At 40.3% G+C, this 14,734-nt stretch overlaps 1 protein-coding gene across 3 annotated transcripts in view; it reads left to right on the plus strand.

Annotated features, from left to right (window-relative positions):
• The window catches only part of grin2da (glutamate receptor, ionotropic, N-methyl D-aspartate 2D, a), a 264,679-nt gene that overhangs the window by 108,827 nt on the left and 141,118 nt on the right, over positions 1 to 14,734 (plus strand). For 2 of the 3 annotated variants that reach the window (XM_082520396.1, XM_082520397.1), the window contains exons 2-3: positions 2,285 to 2,913; positions 4,735 to 4,872. In XM_082520396.1, coding sequence (XP_082376522.1) covers positions 2,464 to 2,913; positions 4,735 to 4,872 — 588 coding nt within the window. In that variant the 5' untranslated portion in view covers positions 2,285 to 2,463. Of the gene's footprint in view, positions 1 to 2,284; positions 2,914 to 4,734; positions 4,873 to 8,365; positions 8,788 to 14,734 lie in introns of those variants that run through there. The other variant, XM_082520398.1, reaches the window with a different exon arrangement.

The raw sequence follows: 14,734 nt of genomic DNA on the forward strand, positions 1-14,734 counted from the left end.
GATAATTTTAATTATATTACAGTTAATGTTGTCAAGTTGCAAAGGAGACAAGTGTCAGATTTTTCATTTTTGTCAGAGTAAAAGTCAACATGTTTTCATTCATTGCAACTATGCAAGCAGGTAGTCCTCCTGGCAGAAGCGTAGCTTAGACTGTAGTATACAGAAACTTCAAAGTGTGCATTTGCATAATCAACATCTTAAGCAACTAGTAGTGGGAAATATGAGGAAAATAATCATTACTTCCCCCGAGGATTCCTCTGGAAAACCATCAACTACAGTGCCAAAGGGTAGCTCTGGAGAGAATTTGCAGCAGAGTCTTTATTGTGATTGCCTTTTCTGTGCATTTCAGCTTAGCTGGAACATTTGGACTTTGGTCATAATGTTAGATCATGCACAAATTATTATTATTATTATTTTATAGGTAGAAATCATTATATACAGTAGTATGCAGCTCATTGCAGTCATATTGTGATTGTGGCTCAAGAGTTGGCAGTTCGTCTTGTAATTGAAAGGTTGCCGGTTCGAGCCCCGGCTCGGAGAGTCTCGGTTGTTGTGTCCTTGGGCAAAACACTTCACCTACCGCCTACTGGTGGTGGTCAGAGGGCCCGGTGGCGCCAGTGTCCGGCAGCCTCACCTCTGTCAGTGCGCCCCAGGGCAGCTGTGGCTACAATGTAGCTGCCATCACCAGTGTGTGAATGTGTGGATGACTGAACGTGTAAAGCGCTTTGGGGTCCTTAGGGACTAAGTAAAGCGCTATACAAATACAGGCCATTTACCATATTGCCCATCTACTGATGCACTGGTTGGCCCTTCTTTATCTGTCTTTTGCACCTACTTATATGTACACACCAGTGCTCTGTGCATATTCCTAACATTCCTTCCTTTCCACTTTCATAAATCCACAGAGGTCTCGCTGTTCACCCTTTTGCTCTCCTTTACAAACACAAACGGCATGTTCTCTCTGCAGCTGAATCTACACTCCTCTATCTGAGGCTCTTCTACTCCTTTCATGCCTCAGTTCATCTTTTATACCATTGTCACCTGCAGGTTTTTCTTTGTTTCTTTATTCCAGTTGTTCTCTCCATTTATTATCTGTGGTCTTGCTCCTGCTTGTTCCTTTGGGCTCATCCCCACAACGCCATGCTCCAACTCACTTCTCTGTCTCTGCTTAAAGGTGCAAAAAACAAACCCCGAAAAACAATCCAAATTTGTTAGAGATAGAAAGTTCAGAAGACAGGTTTTTATCTCGGAGGAAATGACCTGACCTGCTTACTGTGCTTTTTTCCTCCACTTCTAGTTTCACTTTGGCTGGATTCCACACTAAACACTGCAATGGTTCTTTTCAGGATTATTCATCATTTATTCACACAAATCATGACAAAGAGGACATAAGGTGCAGACGAGTTGCAAAGCTGGTAGCAGATGTGCAGCAACATGAGTGAGGCTATAGCCACTTAAATGGTGGTGTGTCATTTTGTGACATGCATGTGTGATTTGCAAATGGGATGGGCAGAAGGGCAGGTGACATGAGCTGGCACTGAGACCAGTGAAATAACACTAAACTGCTGAGTTTAGACATGTTTTGTTACTTGAATAAAAGGACTTCAGATGCAACGTTGGCCTGATAAATATAAAGGAAACAAGGCACCCGGTGTTTTCTTATTGGTCCATAGACAGAGAGGATTTGATGGTTTTGCTTAATGAGATTTTTCTGGTTTAATTCTGTTGCTCCATTATGAATGCAAGAATAAAAGCCACTATCCTCTCCAGACTTCAGCCCCATGTTGTATTTGGAATAAGAATTAATCCACGAGATCCTCGTTTTGATATGGCACCTTTGATGATAAAGTCACTGGAGTTTTTGCACTGCACTCTGACAAATGTGAATCTTTTAACTTTTATGTGCTGTCCTATTTAATCTGAAATGTCAGCAGAATTTTGCTGTTAGGGATGCAAGCGGTGTTAAGAAAATTAGCAGCTGCTGCCTGCCTGAATCCTTCCTTTGTTTACAGACTTGCAGGATGTCGGAACAGAAGCATTAAATTCAAGGATGAGTAGGTGTACTGTGTCATTTATGTACATTGTTTACTGGAGAATAAGTGTTTCACAACGCCTACATAAATCAGCCGTCCCACTTGAGATAATGCATAAATGCATACTTGATATATAACAAAGAAAAATAAGTGACTGTTTGAAATGCGTGTTATGGTTAGAGAAGCTGTATGACAGCAGGTCAGCTGCAGTTCTTCATTCAAACACGCTCTTCTCTCTGTTCCCTCTCCAGGGTCTCTTCTCCTCATCAGGTGAAGCACTGTGAACCGCCGACCCCCTCACCACCCTCCCTCCTCTCCTCCTCCCCTCTTTCCCTAGAGGCACCACCCACTACCCTTAAATCCCCAAACCCCACCTGCCAACACCTGCCAAACTCCCTCCGACAGCTGCAACTGGCCCCCCTTTTACCCCATGGTGGCCCCAAGGCCCGCCCTCTCACTGCTATTGGCTGTCCTGGCCTGTACGGGGCCCGCGCGCCCCTCGCCCCCCCTGCTTCTCCGGCCCCGGGAGAGAGAGAGGGACTCAGGTGGTGTCAACATCGCCGTGGTCCACTCGGGCTCCTCCCTGCTCCCGGAGACGCCGGTGGCGGGAGGTGCGGGGGTCGGGGAGCCGGGGCCCGGTCCGGGAAACGGTCCGGGAGGAGGGGGAGGAAGGGGAGTAACAGAGACAGCTTCATTAGCTGAAGTGGCCGAGATGACTTCATTTTCCTCCTCGTCACACCTGTCGCTGGCCGCGCTCGTGGGGGAGACGGTGATGACGCCCTCGGGTCAGGCCAACGTCATCTACCTGGCTGTGAATGAGAGCAGTCCCGGGACCCTGCTGCTGCAGCTGTGTGAGCTGCTGGCCACAACACCACTGCAGGTAGACAAACAAGTACACAAACTTACTGTTACATTCCCAAAGACTGTAAGAGAGAAACTGTTAACATCGCCAAAATTGGAACAAAATCATCATAAATAGTGATAAAAAAAAAAATTTAAAAAAAAGTTCCCTTCAGGTCAAAATGTGATAATGGCTGGATGTCAAGATCCAATGTGGTTACTCTTAAACATCTTATATATGATAATGTACATGACTTTTTGTCCCCTATAAATCATTTTTTGAGACAAATTTAGTTCAAGACAAGTTTAGAGGCAGAGCGATAAAGACAGCAAAGCACTAACAAATGCAACAACAGTTCAAATGTAGAAATACTGATGTAAACAATGCTGGTCTTCAAGAAAATTAATTGACTTTGAAAATATTTTTTAAAGATAAGAAAGATTAAGATTATATGCAGTGTGTTTGGTTCAGACTGAATGTAATCTGAGTAGCCTTAATCGGTTTTGGAATGGCTCTTCAGTACTATGATAATCATCATCTGTATGACGTACAAAGGATTCTGTATCACTGCAGCTTTTGTAATTATCACTATTAGATTTAATGAGGATTCATTTAATTGAAATTACCAGTTGGTCACAGTGATGCACTCTGACAAAAGGTGTTACGGAGGAAGAATAAAAGGAGAACTCCAAATCCTGCATAATTACTCACATCTGCACAGTTGGCCAGTCTCAGTATGAAGCGCTGTGACCATACAGAGAGGTAATAAATGTGCTGCATACTATACTGCTGATTTATTTACTCGGCCATATATTAATCCATCCATTCATCAACAGAAAAATACATTATGCATGCATGTATCCAATCTGTGTCTCTGTCTGTTTTCATGTTAGCAGAGTGAAGGGTCTTGTTATGAATGTCTTCGATCAAGTATGATATTAACTATTAAGTAACACTTGCCACCCTATCTCCAGGTCCTGTTTATAAGCTATTTGCATATCAAATGCTTCCCTTTGAGAATTGAGCTGTCATCTACACTTAACTTCAATCCACTTCCCCGAATCGCTACAAGAAAACAAGCATTAAGTCATCAAGCCAACCTCAAATCACAATAGCTCCACCTCATATTATTATGTAAAGCAATAGCCTCACCAGAAGTTCATGCATTTTTCATGATTTTATTTATAATGCGACAGGGATTTCTAGAAAAAAAATTGTCACACAAAACACCATTAGCAACACAGATTTCAATAAGAAATCATATATATCGAGAGAGAGACAGAGATTTTGCAGAAATAGTTCAGCATGCATGCAACAGCCACACCTAGCAGGCCCTTCAGGAGCTGAGGTGGCCCATAAGCCAGGAGCTTATCTGTTGTTTCTGTGGTGTGAAGCAGCTTAAGCAGCACAGGTACAACACACCCCATTGTCCTGACAGGATGCCAGTCCACTGCAGGGATTTAACTCTGATTATATCTCTGAACACTGATTGCCAAGCAGAGAAGCAAAGCCCAACATCTGATAGATGTTTCATGACTTCATTAAATTTCGGAAAGTCTTTGGAGAGATTCAGTTTCTGAGCAGGATAAGAAAATACAGTCTTCATTAGAATGAAGTGCTATCAGGAATTTTGTGAACAGCATGTGAATGTACTTATTGTTCCATTAACTTTTGCTCACTTGGTTAGTCTTTGAATTATTCTCGGGGTTCGGAGCACCACGATTAAAAAAAAAAAAAATAATGGCTTTGATGAATATAATTCTGGTGAGATGATTATGAAATTGCTTCTCAATGAAGCTGATGTAATGTCTTCCGTCTGATGTGCCAGGTTTCAATGTGCAACCTTTGTTTTACTTCCAGGGTTTAGTGTTTGAGGAAGAGAGACCGCCACCGCCGAACCGCGCCCCTCTGGCCCCGATGCTGGAGTTCGTTTCTGCCCAGACAGGGGTTCCCGTTGTTGCCGTTGGGGGAGGAGCCAGTCTGGGAAGAGAGCCACAGGTAAAAATGGATTACCTATCATTGCATCACCAACCCAGTTAATTTCATTTGAACTAAACCAAGAACTTTCTGTGGCTTGGAAGATGAAACACTTTAAGAAATAAGCCAAGTGATAATTGCCTCCTCACCTCCTCAGACCATTTGAAGGGGGCCAGGAAACAGTTTTTGGTATTTTTAATTGAAAGTTATATTTTATAGTTAATATTTAGTGAAACCAAAATTAGAACCAATGAAAATGTTTAGTGATCTGCATGAAAAGAAGTTCAAATTGTGCCTTTTAGACCTGGTAGTATCGTGCAATCATGTCATGTTTTCTCCAATGCTCATTTCCACTTCCATCAGCCATTTTTATTCCTGTCTGTTTAAGGGCTCCCCTCCCTGAGTTTCATCTGATTGGCTGCCTTGTCTGCTTTTACGTTCACCTCTTGCTGTAGTATAGAGTTTTTTTTATTACTAAGACAAAGTTTACACACCGATGTAAACACTGGAGTCCGTTCACCAGTGAAATAAATGGCTGGTATGTCCTTTTTCTAGTTAGCATTTAGGCTTCCACTGTTTTGTGCTTTTGTATTTTGCCTTCTGTTTGCTGTTGTTCTACAGTTGGAGTTTTGTTTTTGTGGAGCTTTTGGGTCCCTGTTCTGATTCTGGCATATTGTGAGTCTTAATTCATGTGATTTTCAATCTTTCAAGCTTGATGTTACCATATGGTTATTTGGTCGAGATGTTTCCAGTGTCATGGTTCATGTTTAGTTGTTTTAGGCCTTTCTGGCTCATCTTTCTGTGCCTTTTCCATTTTCTCTGTTGTCATGTCGAGCAGGATTCCTCTTGATTCAGAGCTTTGTTTTATTCCTGTTTTACTTTGAAGGACAGTTTTCCTTTCATGGCTTCATGATACCAGTTTTATTTCCTCTTCATGTGTGTAATCACTTTCACCTGTGTCTCGTTTTCTAATCAGCCAAGGTTTTTAAAAAAAGTAGTCTGACATGGATGAAGTGGATAACCTCGAAAGATGCATTTTTACTGGGACAAAGTTCCTGTTTTTGTTGGAGCTTAACAGAGAAATGTGGGCTACAGAAAAGCAAAGCAGGGATTGTGTCTATATTTGGATGTGACTGCTTTAAAATTCACTTGTGAAAACATGAATCTATCCATTAACTTAAAGCATATTTATGGTTGAGTAATGGCTAAAGCTCTACTTGCCATTTTTGTTTGCACTGTCTTTTAATTAGATTATGTACGATCACTAAATTACTGGCACATTTGTTCATTTTTGCTTTTGCTTCTGATTAAGTGGGTGAAGAATCACACCTTCTGCGATCTGACACTGGATAAGAATGCTTTCCTAATGAGCTTTTTCTTCATGAAAATTACATTATTGACTTGGCAGATTAGTTTTTAAACATTTACTTTGATAAATAATTAAAAATGCGATTTCAATCAAGAAAATTAATGTTTTGCCCTCAAAGCTGAAACTTCAAATATTATTTTTTAATTGAATTGAATTTTTTTTGCCACCTGAATGATGTCACTCCACTTTGTGTCTCAAGGAGCTGGGAAATATCAGTCCATTAGCTCCTAAAACCTCTAAGTTCGCACTGCCAGCCCGACTTAGTGTCTGCTGTTTGGTGCTGGGCAGGTGGTGTATAATAGGTTTATTGGAAGTCTTTTGATGGCTGCCTGCTGTGGTGGAAAATGAGTTTAATAAAAGCAGTGAGACTAAACCAGAAATTTGTGAACTGCAAAACCAAAACGAAGAAGCTCAAAACCTTAATGAACGGTACTGCGGCGTTGTGATCACTCTCTGCAGGTTTGGCGCTGTGAGGGATGGCAACTATTGTGATTTGATTGATTGTTAATATAAGAATATAAATTAGAGCAGCATGGCACCTTTTATGTAGATGAGCCAGACATGAAATCTGAGAAGTTATTAAAAGTGTACAGTTTCTCCTCCCTTCTTTTCTCCACCTTGGTCTCAGCATACTGTAGAAGCAGGGCTGGCGCAGACTTGATTCAGAGCTCATAACTCTTTTAGAAAGAAAAAAAAAAGCTTTAGAGTTGACAGATTATCTAGGCGTGTGAGTAATATGGATGTAACTCTCTCTATATGAAAAAGTCGGGTGTATGTCATACTTCCGGTAGCAAAAAATAGAGCTGGTGAGAAATATGTAACTTCTATCCTACGAGTCTCTCGTAGGAGGCAGTTATTTTCTAAATACTTTAAAAAGTCAGAAAACTGCTCCTCTGATCTCCTTGGTAAGCATGATGAAGAGAAAGCAAATGTCTGCTCGAGCTGCTCCACTTTTGTTGGTGCTGCTGCTGAGCTCGTCAGCATCAGCAGTTTCACAGTGAAGAAAAATGTGTTGGATTTTTGACATTAGAAGCAGACTGTGTGAGTAACAATGCAATCCACTATCGTACAGCTGGGAAGTGGTGGATTAGTAATTGCAGTAACTGTGTTTTTATTTTTATTTCTTTTTCCCCACCACTGATGTATTGATCACCATTTTAGTGGCAAAATTCGTGAAGCTGTTAGTAACCATGACTGTGGCATCTTCTTTAAAACGATTCTTGCTTTGTTCATTGTTGTAGGCCAATTATTTGGTGTTTGCTCTCCAGCTAGTTAATCTGAGTGTGGCAAGAAGGTAATGCCTTCTGACGGTGATTAGCGATAAGCAGCTCAAGCTAACAAAGCAGTTCACTGCGACAGGTGTGATGTGAAATAAGTGGGCCAATTTATTTTAAGTGGATCATCTTGACAATACGATGTGGTTATTGTGATTTTTACATAAATGAACTTCAGTTGCAGTTCTGTGAGTAGATGAATATAAATACTGGTTGATGATACACGTTCAGGCACTGAACTGTCGGCATATTCGTAATCAAAAGCAACTTTGTTTCTAGAAGGCTGTGAGGTTCCTTTGAAGTAGCACAAGGTACAGAATCATTACAGAGCCAGCAAAGACTCCATATGTTTATGCCACTAATTCAAATATGGACGCTTGGGTTTTTACAAAGTCTAATATGTATTTTACCTTTTAAATAATCTTATCTGTAGACTCAGTGACCTGAGGTTTTTAAATCTGTGGTCTTGCAATCAAAGAAGAGGAGCTGCTGCAAACCTCTGCCAGTTGATAAAATGAGATAAGAAGAGACTTTATTCATCGCCAGGAATCATGGTTCTGACTCTCTTCTTCTTTCACTCTGTTCTACTTTGTAAATGTTGTTTGTCGTGCGCTTCAGTTCATCATACATCTGCCCTTTGTTCCGTTTCCTGTCAATTATATGACACAGCTGTGCTCAATCAGTAGGGGTGCAACGATATTCGTATCGATATTGAACCGTTCGATACAGTGCTTTCGGTTCGGTACGCATATGTATCGAACAATACAATTTTTTTTTTTTTTTTTTTTTGTGTCCCGTTTGGATCTATAGCCATCAGAATTGTTGTCTTGAGGCCAAGAAAGATGCCAAGAGGATCATCATACTGGTCCATTTGATTGACCTTTATTATAATTATGAATTTATTTTATTTTCAGTTGCAAACGGGACAGACATGACTGTGGGATAGGACAGGGGGAAAGAATGAAAGAAAGAGGGGGAGAGAAAGAAAGAAAACCAAAGGGGAGAAAAAAAAAGAACAATACAAAATTTGTAATTTATTTTATCAACTTTCCTTCTGACGATGCTGTCTGTGTTGAGCGCTCAGTGAATCTGCATTTGACTACTCCGCCTAGGCTCGAGAGTGCAGCCTAGGCGGAGTAGTCGAACGCAGATTCACTGAGCACTCAACACAGACAGCATGGTCAGAAGGAAGAGTGCAGGGCAAGCTAGCAAGACAGAAGTGGACCTCCCCACCCTCATTCAGATCTGGCGTTTGGAATTATTTTGGTTTTCATGTGACATATGACCCTGAAGGTAAGCGAGTCATGGACTAAAGTAAAACAGTATGTTGGATGTGCCATGCAATGCTCAATTACATGGGTGGGAGCTAGTGTGTTAGCTCGTTAACGTGTTGGCCGTCTAGCCCCTCTGTATAGGGTAGCTCGTTAACGGAGATTTGCCGTGTTGTGGCGTTAAGGTTATTTCAACGAGATTAACCTGAAAGCACTAGTGGGAACACAATGAATATGACTGCACATTTACACCGACATCATCCTAGTGCAAAGACAAAAACAACAAGCATGCATGCTACAAACTTTAGCCGAGTCATTTAGACAGCTGTTAGCACAGGATTCTCCTTATGGAGACCTGATATGTTTAATATGCTGCTGAGAATATAGCCCAGAAGAAGCGGATAGTATAGCTTTTATTTTGGAAAGAGACATTTCTCTGTAATAAACTCTCTTTTCCAAAGATGAGTGATTCCTCAATCAGATACAGGGCTCACAATATCGCTAGCCCGACGTCCCGGGGCTATCTCTGCCCTGCCTGTCGGGCTATTGTAGGAAGGAAAAATATATGTCAATGCTTTTGCATTCTTTCAGAAATGTAGCTGGGTAATTATGTCATTGGGTGAGCCACTGTCAATATGTGACATATTGAAATCGTGTTTGAATTTGTGCTTGTTTTTTTGCTTTCACTTTGCAATCGCGCGAACTGTGTATAGAGAGCGACAGCACTGATCTGTGAGTGATGATAATTTGTGCACCAATTCCTCTGACATCGTCTTATTAATTGTTAGCTTACTATGCAAACATGACAAGTGAAATCTCCCGCAGCTTAAACATGTGAGAGGTTGATCGCGCAGAGAATCGCTGAGCTTATGTGAGTCCGTGTGTAAAAGCAGCAGGATATATATTTCACTAAGATGACCTGGATGACTGAGAACCTTCACAGACAGATATATATTTTAGTTCTGCTGAGCCAAATAAGACAGGTCAGGGTGAAGAAGTGACAGCCAAAGAAAAGCTTACCACAAAACGGAGAAGTTATGACAAATCAGACTATAAGGCAAAAAGAAAGTGCAGCTTTATGGTTTCATGGACAAAAGAATTTCTGTGGCTGCAATATGACGAGCTAAAAACACGCACAAGGGTTAGGGTTAAATTTAAAAACTGTACTTTTGTGTTAAAATATATATTTATAATTTTAATAAATGACAAATTAAAAAGGCATGAACATTTTTTTTTTGTATCGAAAAAATATCGAACCGTGACACCAAAGTATCGAACCGAACCGAACCGTGAATTTTGTGTATCGTTGCACCCCTATCAATCAGCTAATCAGTCACTCATATATACGCTGCAGCTTTCCCTTATTCAGATCCAGATTGTCTTTTACTTCCTGTAATCAACCAGCAGCCATGTTCAATTGTTGTTTATTTTCATTCATGTTTAGTGCTCCATGTGAATTATCGTGTTGGCTGCTCACTGATGGCATTTTCTGCTAACGGTATTCTTACTCCTGTTCTATAGTGGAAAGGTTAAAGTTCAAGGTTACTTTATTTATACCCATAGCTAAATTTGCTTTACAGAAACATGATAGCATTTGGCATCACTTCACAAAACACACTCCTATATAAACCTGACAGATATACATTTGGTATTTAGACAAGATGAATCAGATTAAAAGAAAAAAAGTTCCTATTAAGTTTAGTGATGGCAGCAGGGTTAAGTCAAGGCTGCAGGTTGTAGATATGACCCTGGGTCAACACACCTGAATCAAATGATTAGTTCATTACCAGGCCTCCTGAGAACGCCACAACATGTTGAGGAGGTCATTTAGCCATTTAAATCAGCTGTGATGGATCAAGGAACCATCTAAAACCTGCAGGACACCGGCCCTTGAGGCCTGGAGTTCCCCATCCCTGCTGTAGAGGAACCATTATTAAGAATTGATAAATCAATCAGTGTAACTGTTTGGGGTACAGGGAGGCTAAACAAGGCTGTGACTCGACTGGACCATCTCACTATCTGATTCAGTGAGCTTTTCTCTGTGATGGAGGTCTGACCGAACCATGCCACAAAACAAAAAGATAAAACAGACTCAATAAAAGAATGATAAAACAAAATAGGTTAATGAGTTGGAAAGTTATTTTGAATGCAAAGTCAGAGCTTTTAGCCTAATAAAGACAGTTCTCTCTTAAAATGGCTATCCCTGTGATGGACTGGTGACCTGTTCAGGGTGTACCCTGCATTTCCTAAGTTGTTTAACCCTTTAAAACCGGTCGGAGCGGGCACGCTCCGTTTTGCGTAACTATTTTTAAATCCTTGTAAACCGGAACAACGTCAGCTAGCGCAATGATTATTATTATTATTATTATTTTTATTTTTTTTTGTATATGAAACCGGAAGAGTTGTACTTACATCTTGTGCCATAAGTTTGCCCTAGGTCACAGTTTCCTTCCACATATGGCTTTGCAAAAACTGCATAAAAAGCACTTGCAGCAACAAAAACACGCTTTGCCGATCAAAAACTGTTTGCTGTTCAAAACACTTCCTGTTTGACTTTATGCTTTTCTGAATAGTTTCTGGGATGCTTAAAACTCAAATTGCACTGCTGGAAATAGTTTCTTTTGATGCATATGGTGGGTTTTTTTTTGGATTATAATATTTATTTTCATTTTTCCTGCAGTATATAAAAACTGGTGCATCTCAAAAATAAATTTCGTGTTTGAAACTATTTTGTGCAACATTTTTGTGGGACAAACCTCTTAAATTTCTCTAACTAGAAATATATGGAACAAAAACAAATTTCAATTTGTTTGTACTTAATTGCACTTTTTTGCAATTTATGTAGTTACTATGGACTTAATGCATATAAAATTTGGGCTATAATGGTTGTATTGATGTATAGTATAGTCCCCAAAATGGCACTACATGTAAAAATATAAGATAAGATGAGCTCTGGCGGACTTGGTTCTATGGTAGGTCTTAAAGGGTTAAGTAAGAAAGCATATGGATCATCATTGCAACTTAATATGCACACCTAACCTGCTCTGGAGGTTATGTTAATATTTTCAGTTTAAAACCTGCTGAAAGTTCCAGCTTTTCATGACATTATGCTCTCCATTTGCACTATTTGCCTATTTGCACTACTCTGCCTGGTTTACACCCAATGTCATTTACCCATTATATTGTATATTGTATAGCTTTCTTGTTATATGCAAAATTGTATTGTATTTATTTAAATTTTTACTTTTTAATTATTTTACCTGCATTTTTTAATCACTCTTATATTTAAATGTTCATTTGCTATTTTATCTAGGGATTGAGAGTAACGTAGTTTCTATTCTCTGTATGTCTTGTACATGTGGCAGAATTGACAATAAAGTTGACTTTGACTTTGACTTTGACTAAGAGTGAAATAGATTCTTAGCTGAGAGAATGTGTCATATGCTGTGTGCTATGTGAGCACACAAAACTTAAAGCAAATAGTTTTGATTGACAAGCAGGGTGATACCACATCGTTGAGCTCATCTTTTGGGGGATTTTGTTGAGCTACCTGACACAAAGAAAGCATCATTATGTTCAGTGGTGCACATAAGTGGTCCGCAGGTGCGCATGCGCTGTCAAAATAAAAGACGCGCACCAGATAAGAAGTTGCAAAGTGCGTTTGCGTACATATAAAAGGCACTGTTTTTGTCTGCTAGAGTGGAATTTTCACAGCATCATTTGTTTGAAGCCAGCTCACCTCCTGCAACCACTTGTACGAGAATACGCGCTTCTTTTGTGGTTCTGAACACTGTTGTGGAAATTTATTAACAAAGCCTGCAGACACGATGAGCAGTTAAAACCCAACACTTTATTTCCCATGCATGAGGAGAGACGTCAGTCAGGGGGCACTGAGAGTTGTCTCTGACAATGAACAGTTCAGGTTCCTTTTAAACACAGTCACAGAACAAAAGGCTTTTACAGTTGAGGTTCACACCTTGGCTCTAAACAGAAAACCCTCTATCACCTGTGAGACTCTCCCCCACTGTGGGGCCAAGCCTTCCTGTGTGAGCTTCTGTCTCCTGGGAGACATTCACCAGGTCCTCACCGTCTGTTTCCCAGCGTGAGTGAGGCGTGAACCAGACATACTAAACTAAGTAACATCAAAGCATTTCATCAAGACAATACATTAAAGAGAAATCCCACAACAACACCAAAGTAATTGCTTAAAGGAGATTGCTTCTTCGACATCTTTAACAGTTCTAAACAAATGTCTGTCCTCCTCCAGAAAATCTTATGTACGCAAACACTCGTTGCAACTTCTTATCTGGTGCACGTCTGCGGACTACTTATGTGCACCCCTGGTTATGTTGAACATCCCTCTGAATTTTCATGTCTTGGATGAACTTTAGTTCTTGATTTTCTGCGAGGCAACCAGGCAGAGCCCATGGGGCAATTTAAGGTGGTGCATTTAAGGGCCTAGAGACTTAACCTGGCATGTTGCTTCTAATAGTTTGCTGGTATATTGAGATGTTAAGTTCCCTATGAATATAAGTAAGAATCTATCTAGTTCTGGGAACCTAATTGGCAGTTTGTGTATCAAAACAGACTTTAAAACAGTATACAGCATACATTTAGTTTAAGTGACAGCATCTGTGCTTGTAGAAGCATGCTGGTTGGTTGGAACTTGAGAAATCAGTAAGGCTAATTTAACAAGAGTACATTGCAGTTTACTAGCACTGTACTAGGATTTAGCTTATGTCTTGCCTTTTCCACTGTGACTGATTTAAATGTTATCTAGAAAAGCCACGATTGTTTGACCCCGCCAATTGAGGTTTAACACAACAAATGGGTATTTTTACCTCCAGAGTATAGCTTTGCATTTGAGAAATGTCTGATAAGTAAACTCTAATCAGTTCTTAATTGCCTTCGGGACGCTGAGTCAAACATGTTTCCTAATACGCTTTAAGAATTAATCAACCTTGTGTCACAAGTGCTTCTACAGCTGTGATTTGGGACACTACGTCAGTCATTCATTGTTTCTGGTGAGTGTTTAAATTACAAGAGTGCAAGTTTTCTTTCTTCTCTTTTGCTCCAGCTTCCAAGGGGACACATGTGCTTTGATTTTTGTTTCATACACCACCACCCAACTGCTCACTCGATGCACGTTCCCAGCACACTCTACTCTCAGCTGGGTTAAAGAAAGCAGACAAGCTTACATCATAAATCAGGCTGCTGGTTTGATATTTGACCTAGTTCAGTTTAGCGCAACCTGAGGTGAGCCCTGTCGACATGGATGGGTGGAAAGCTACGCCCTGAAGTTTCCTCTTTGATCATCCACATGTACCCGCAGATGCAGAGCCTTGATGATTAATTTAAACACATGCCCTCTACCTCTTTGTTTAATGTTGAGAAAGAGCCAAAATTAGTACAAGCTAAACCGATAAAAGCCTTGGACAGCAAAAGAGCGCTGGAATATGCACGCTGTCATGATACGTTTTTTACTATATATTCAGTGTTTAAGCTCACATTCATTCCAACTCTCAACCTTTATGGATTTTCCCATCCTGATACTTTGTTCTCATTTCAGCAAAAAATACAATGGCACAAAAGTCAATAGAAAAGAATTCACTGAGTAGCTCATCTGTCCAGATTAAGCATGAGTGGAGAAGCAGAGAGGACGGCCATCATTGTTTCCTTCATTGACACTGAAAGCCTTATTCAGAAACCAAGGACTTTTTTGACAGACTGTCTTATTCCTCTGAGTGCTCCCCTCTTATTAGGACTAAAGTCAGTCTCACACAAAGAAAAGGGCTAAGCTGGAAGAGAACTTGCTTAGACAGCTACTGTATGAATTTGCTCACTTTTACACACTTACAGTCCAGTATCACTGAATTACATCCAGAGCAGTTAAGCAGTGTGGATTTTAACTGCGGATCTTAGTGTTTAAAACAGGAAATTGTGTCAGTAGATGCACAGAAAGTAAGAAC

This window comes from Aulonocara stuartgranti (genome assembly GCF_965226115.1).
Source record: "Aulonocara stuartgranti genome assembly, chromosome: 22".
Taxonomy (NCBI): Eukaryota; Metazoa; Chordata; class Actinopteri; order Cichliformes; family Cichlidae; genus Aulonocara; species Aulonocara stuartgranti.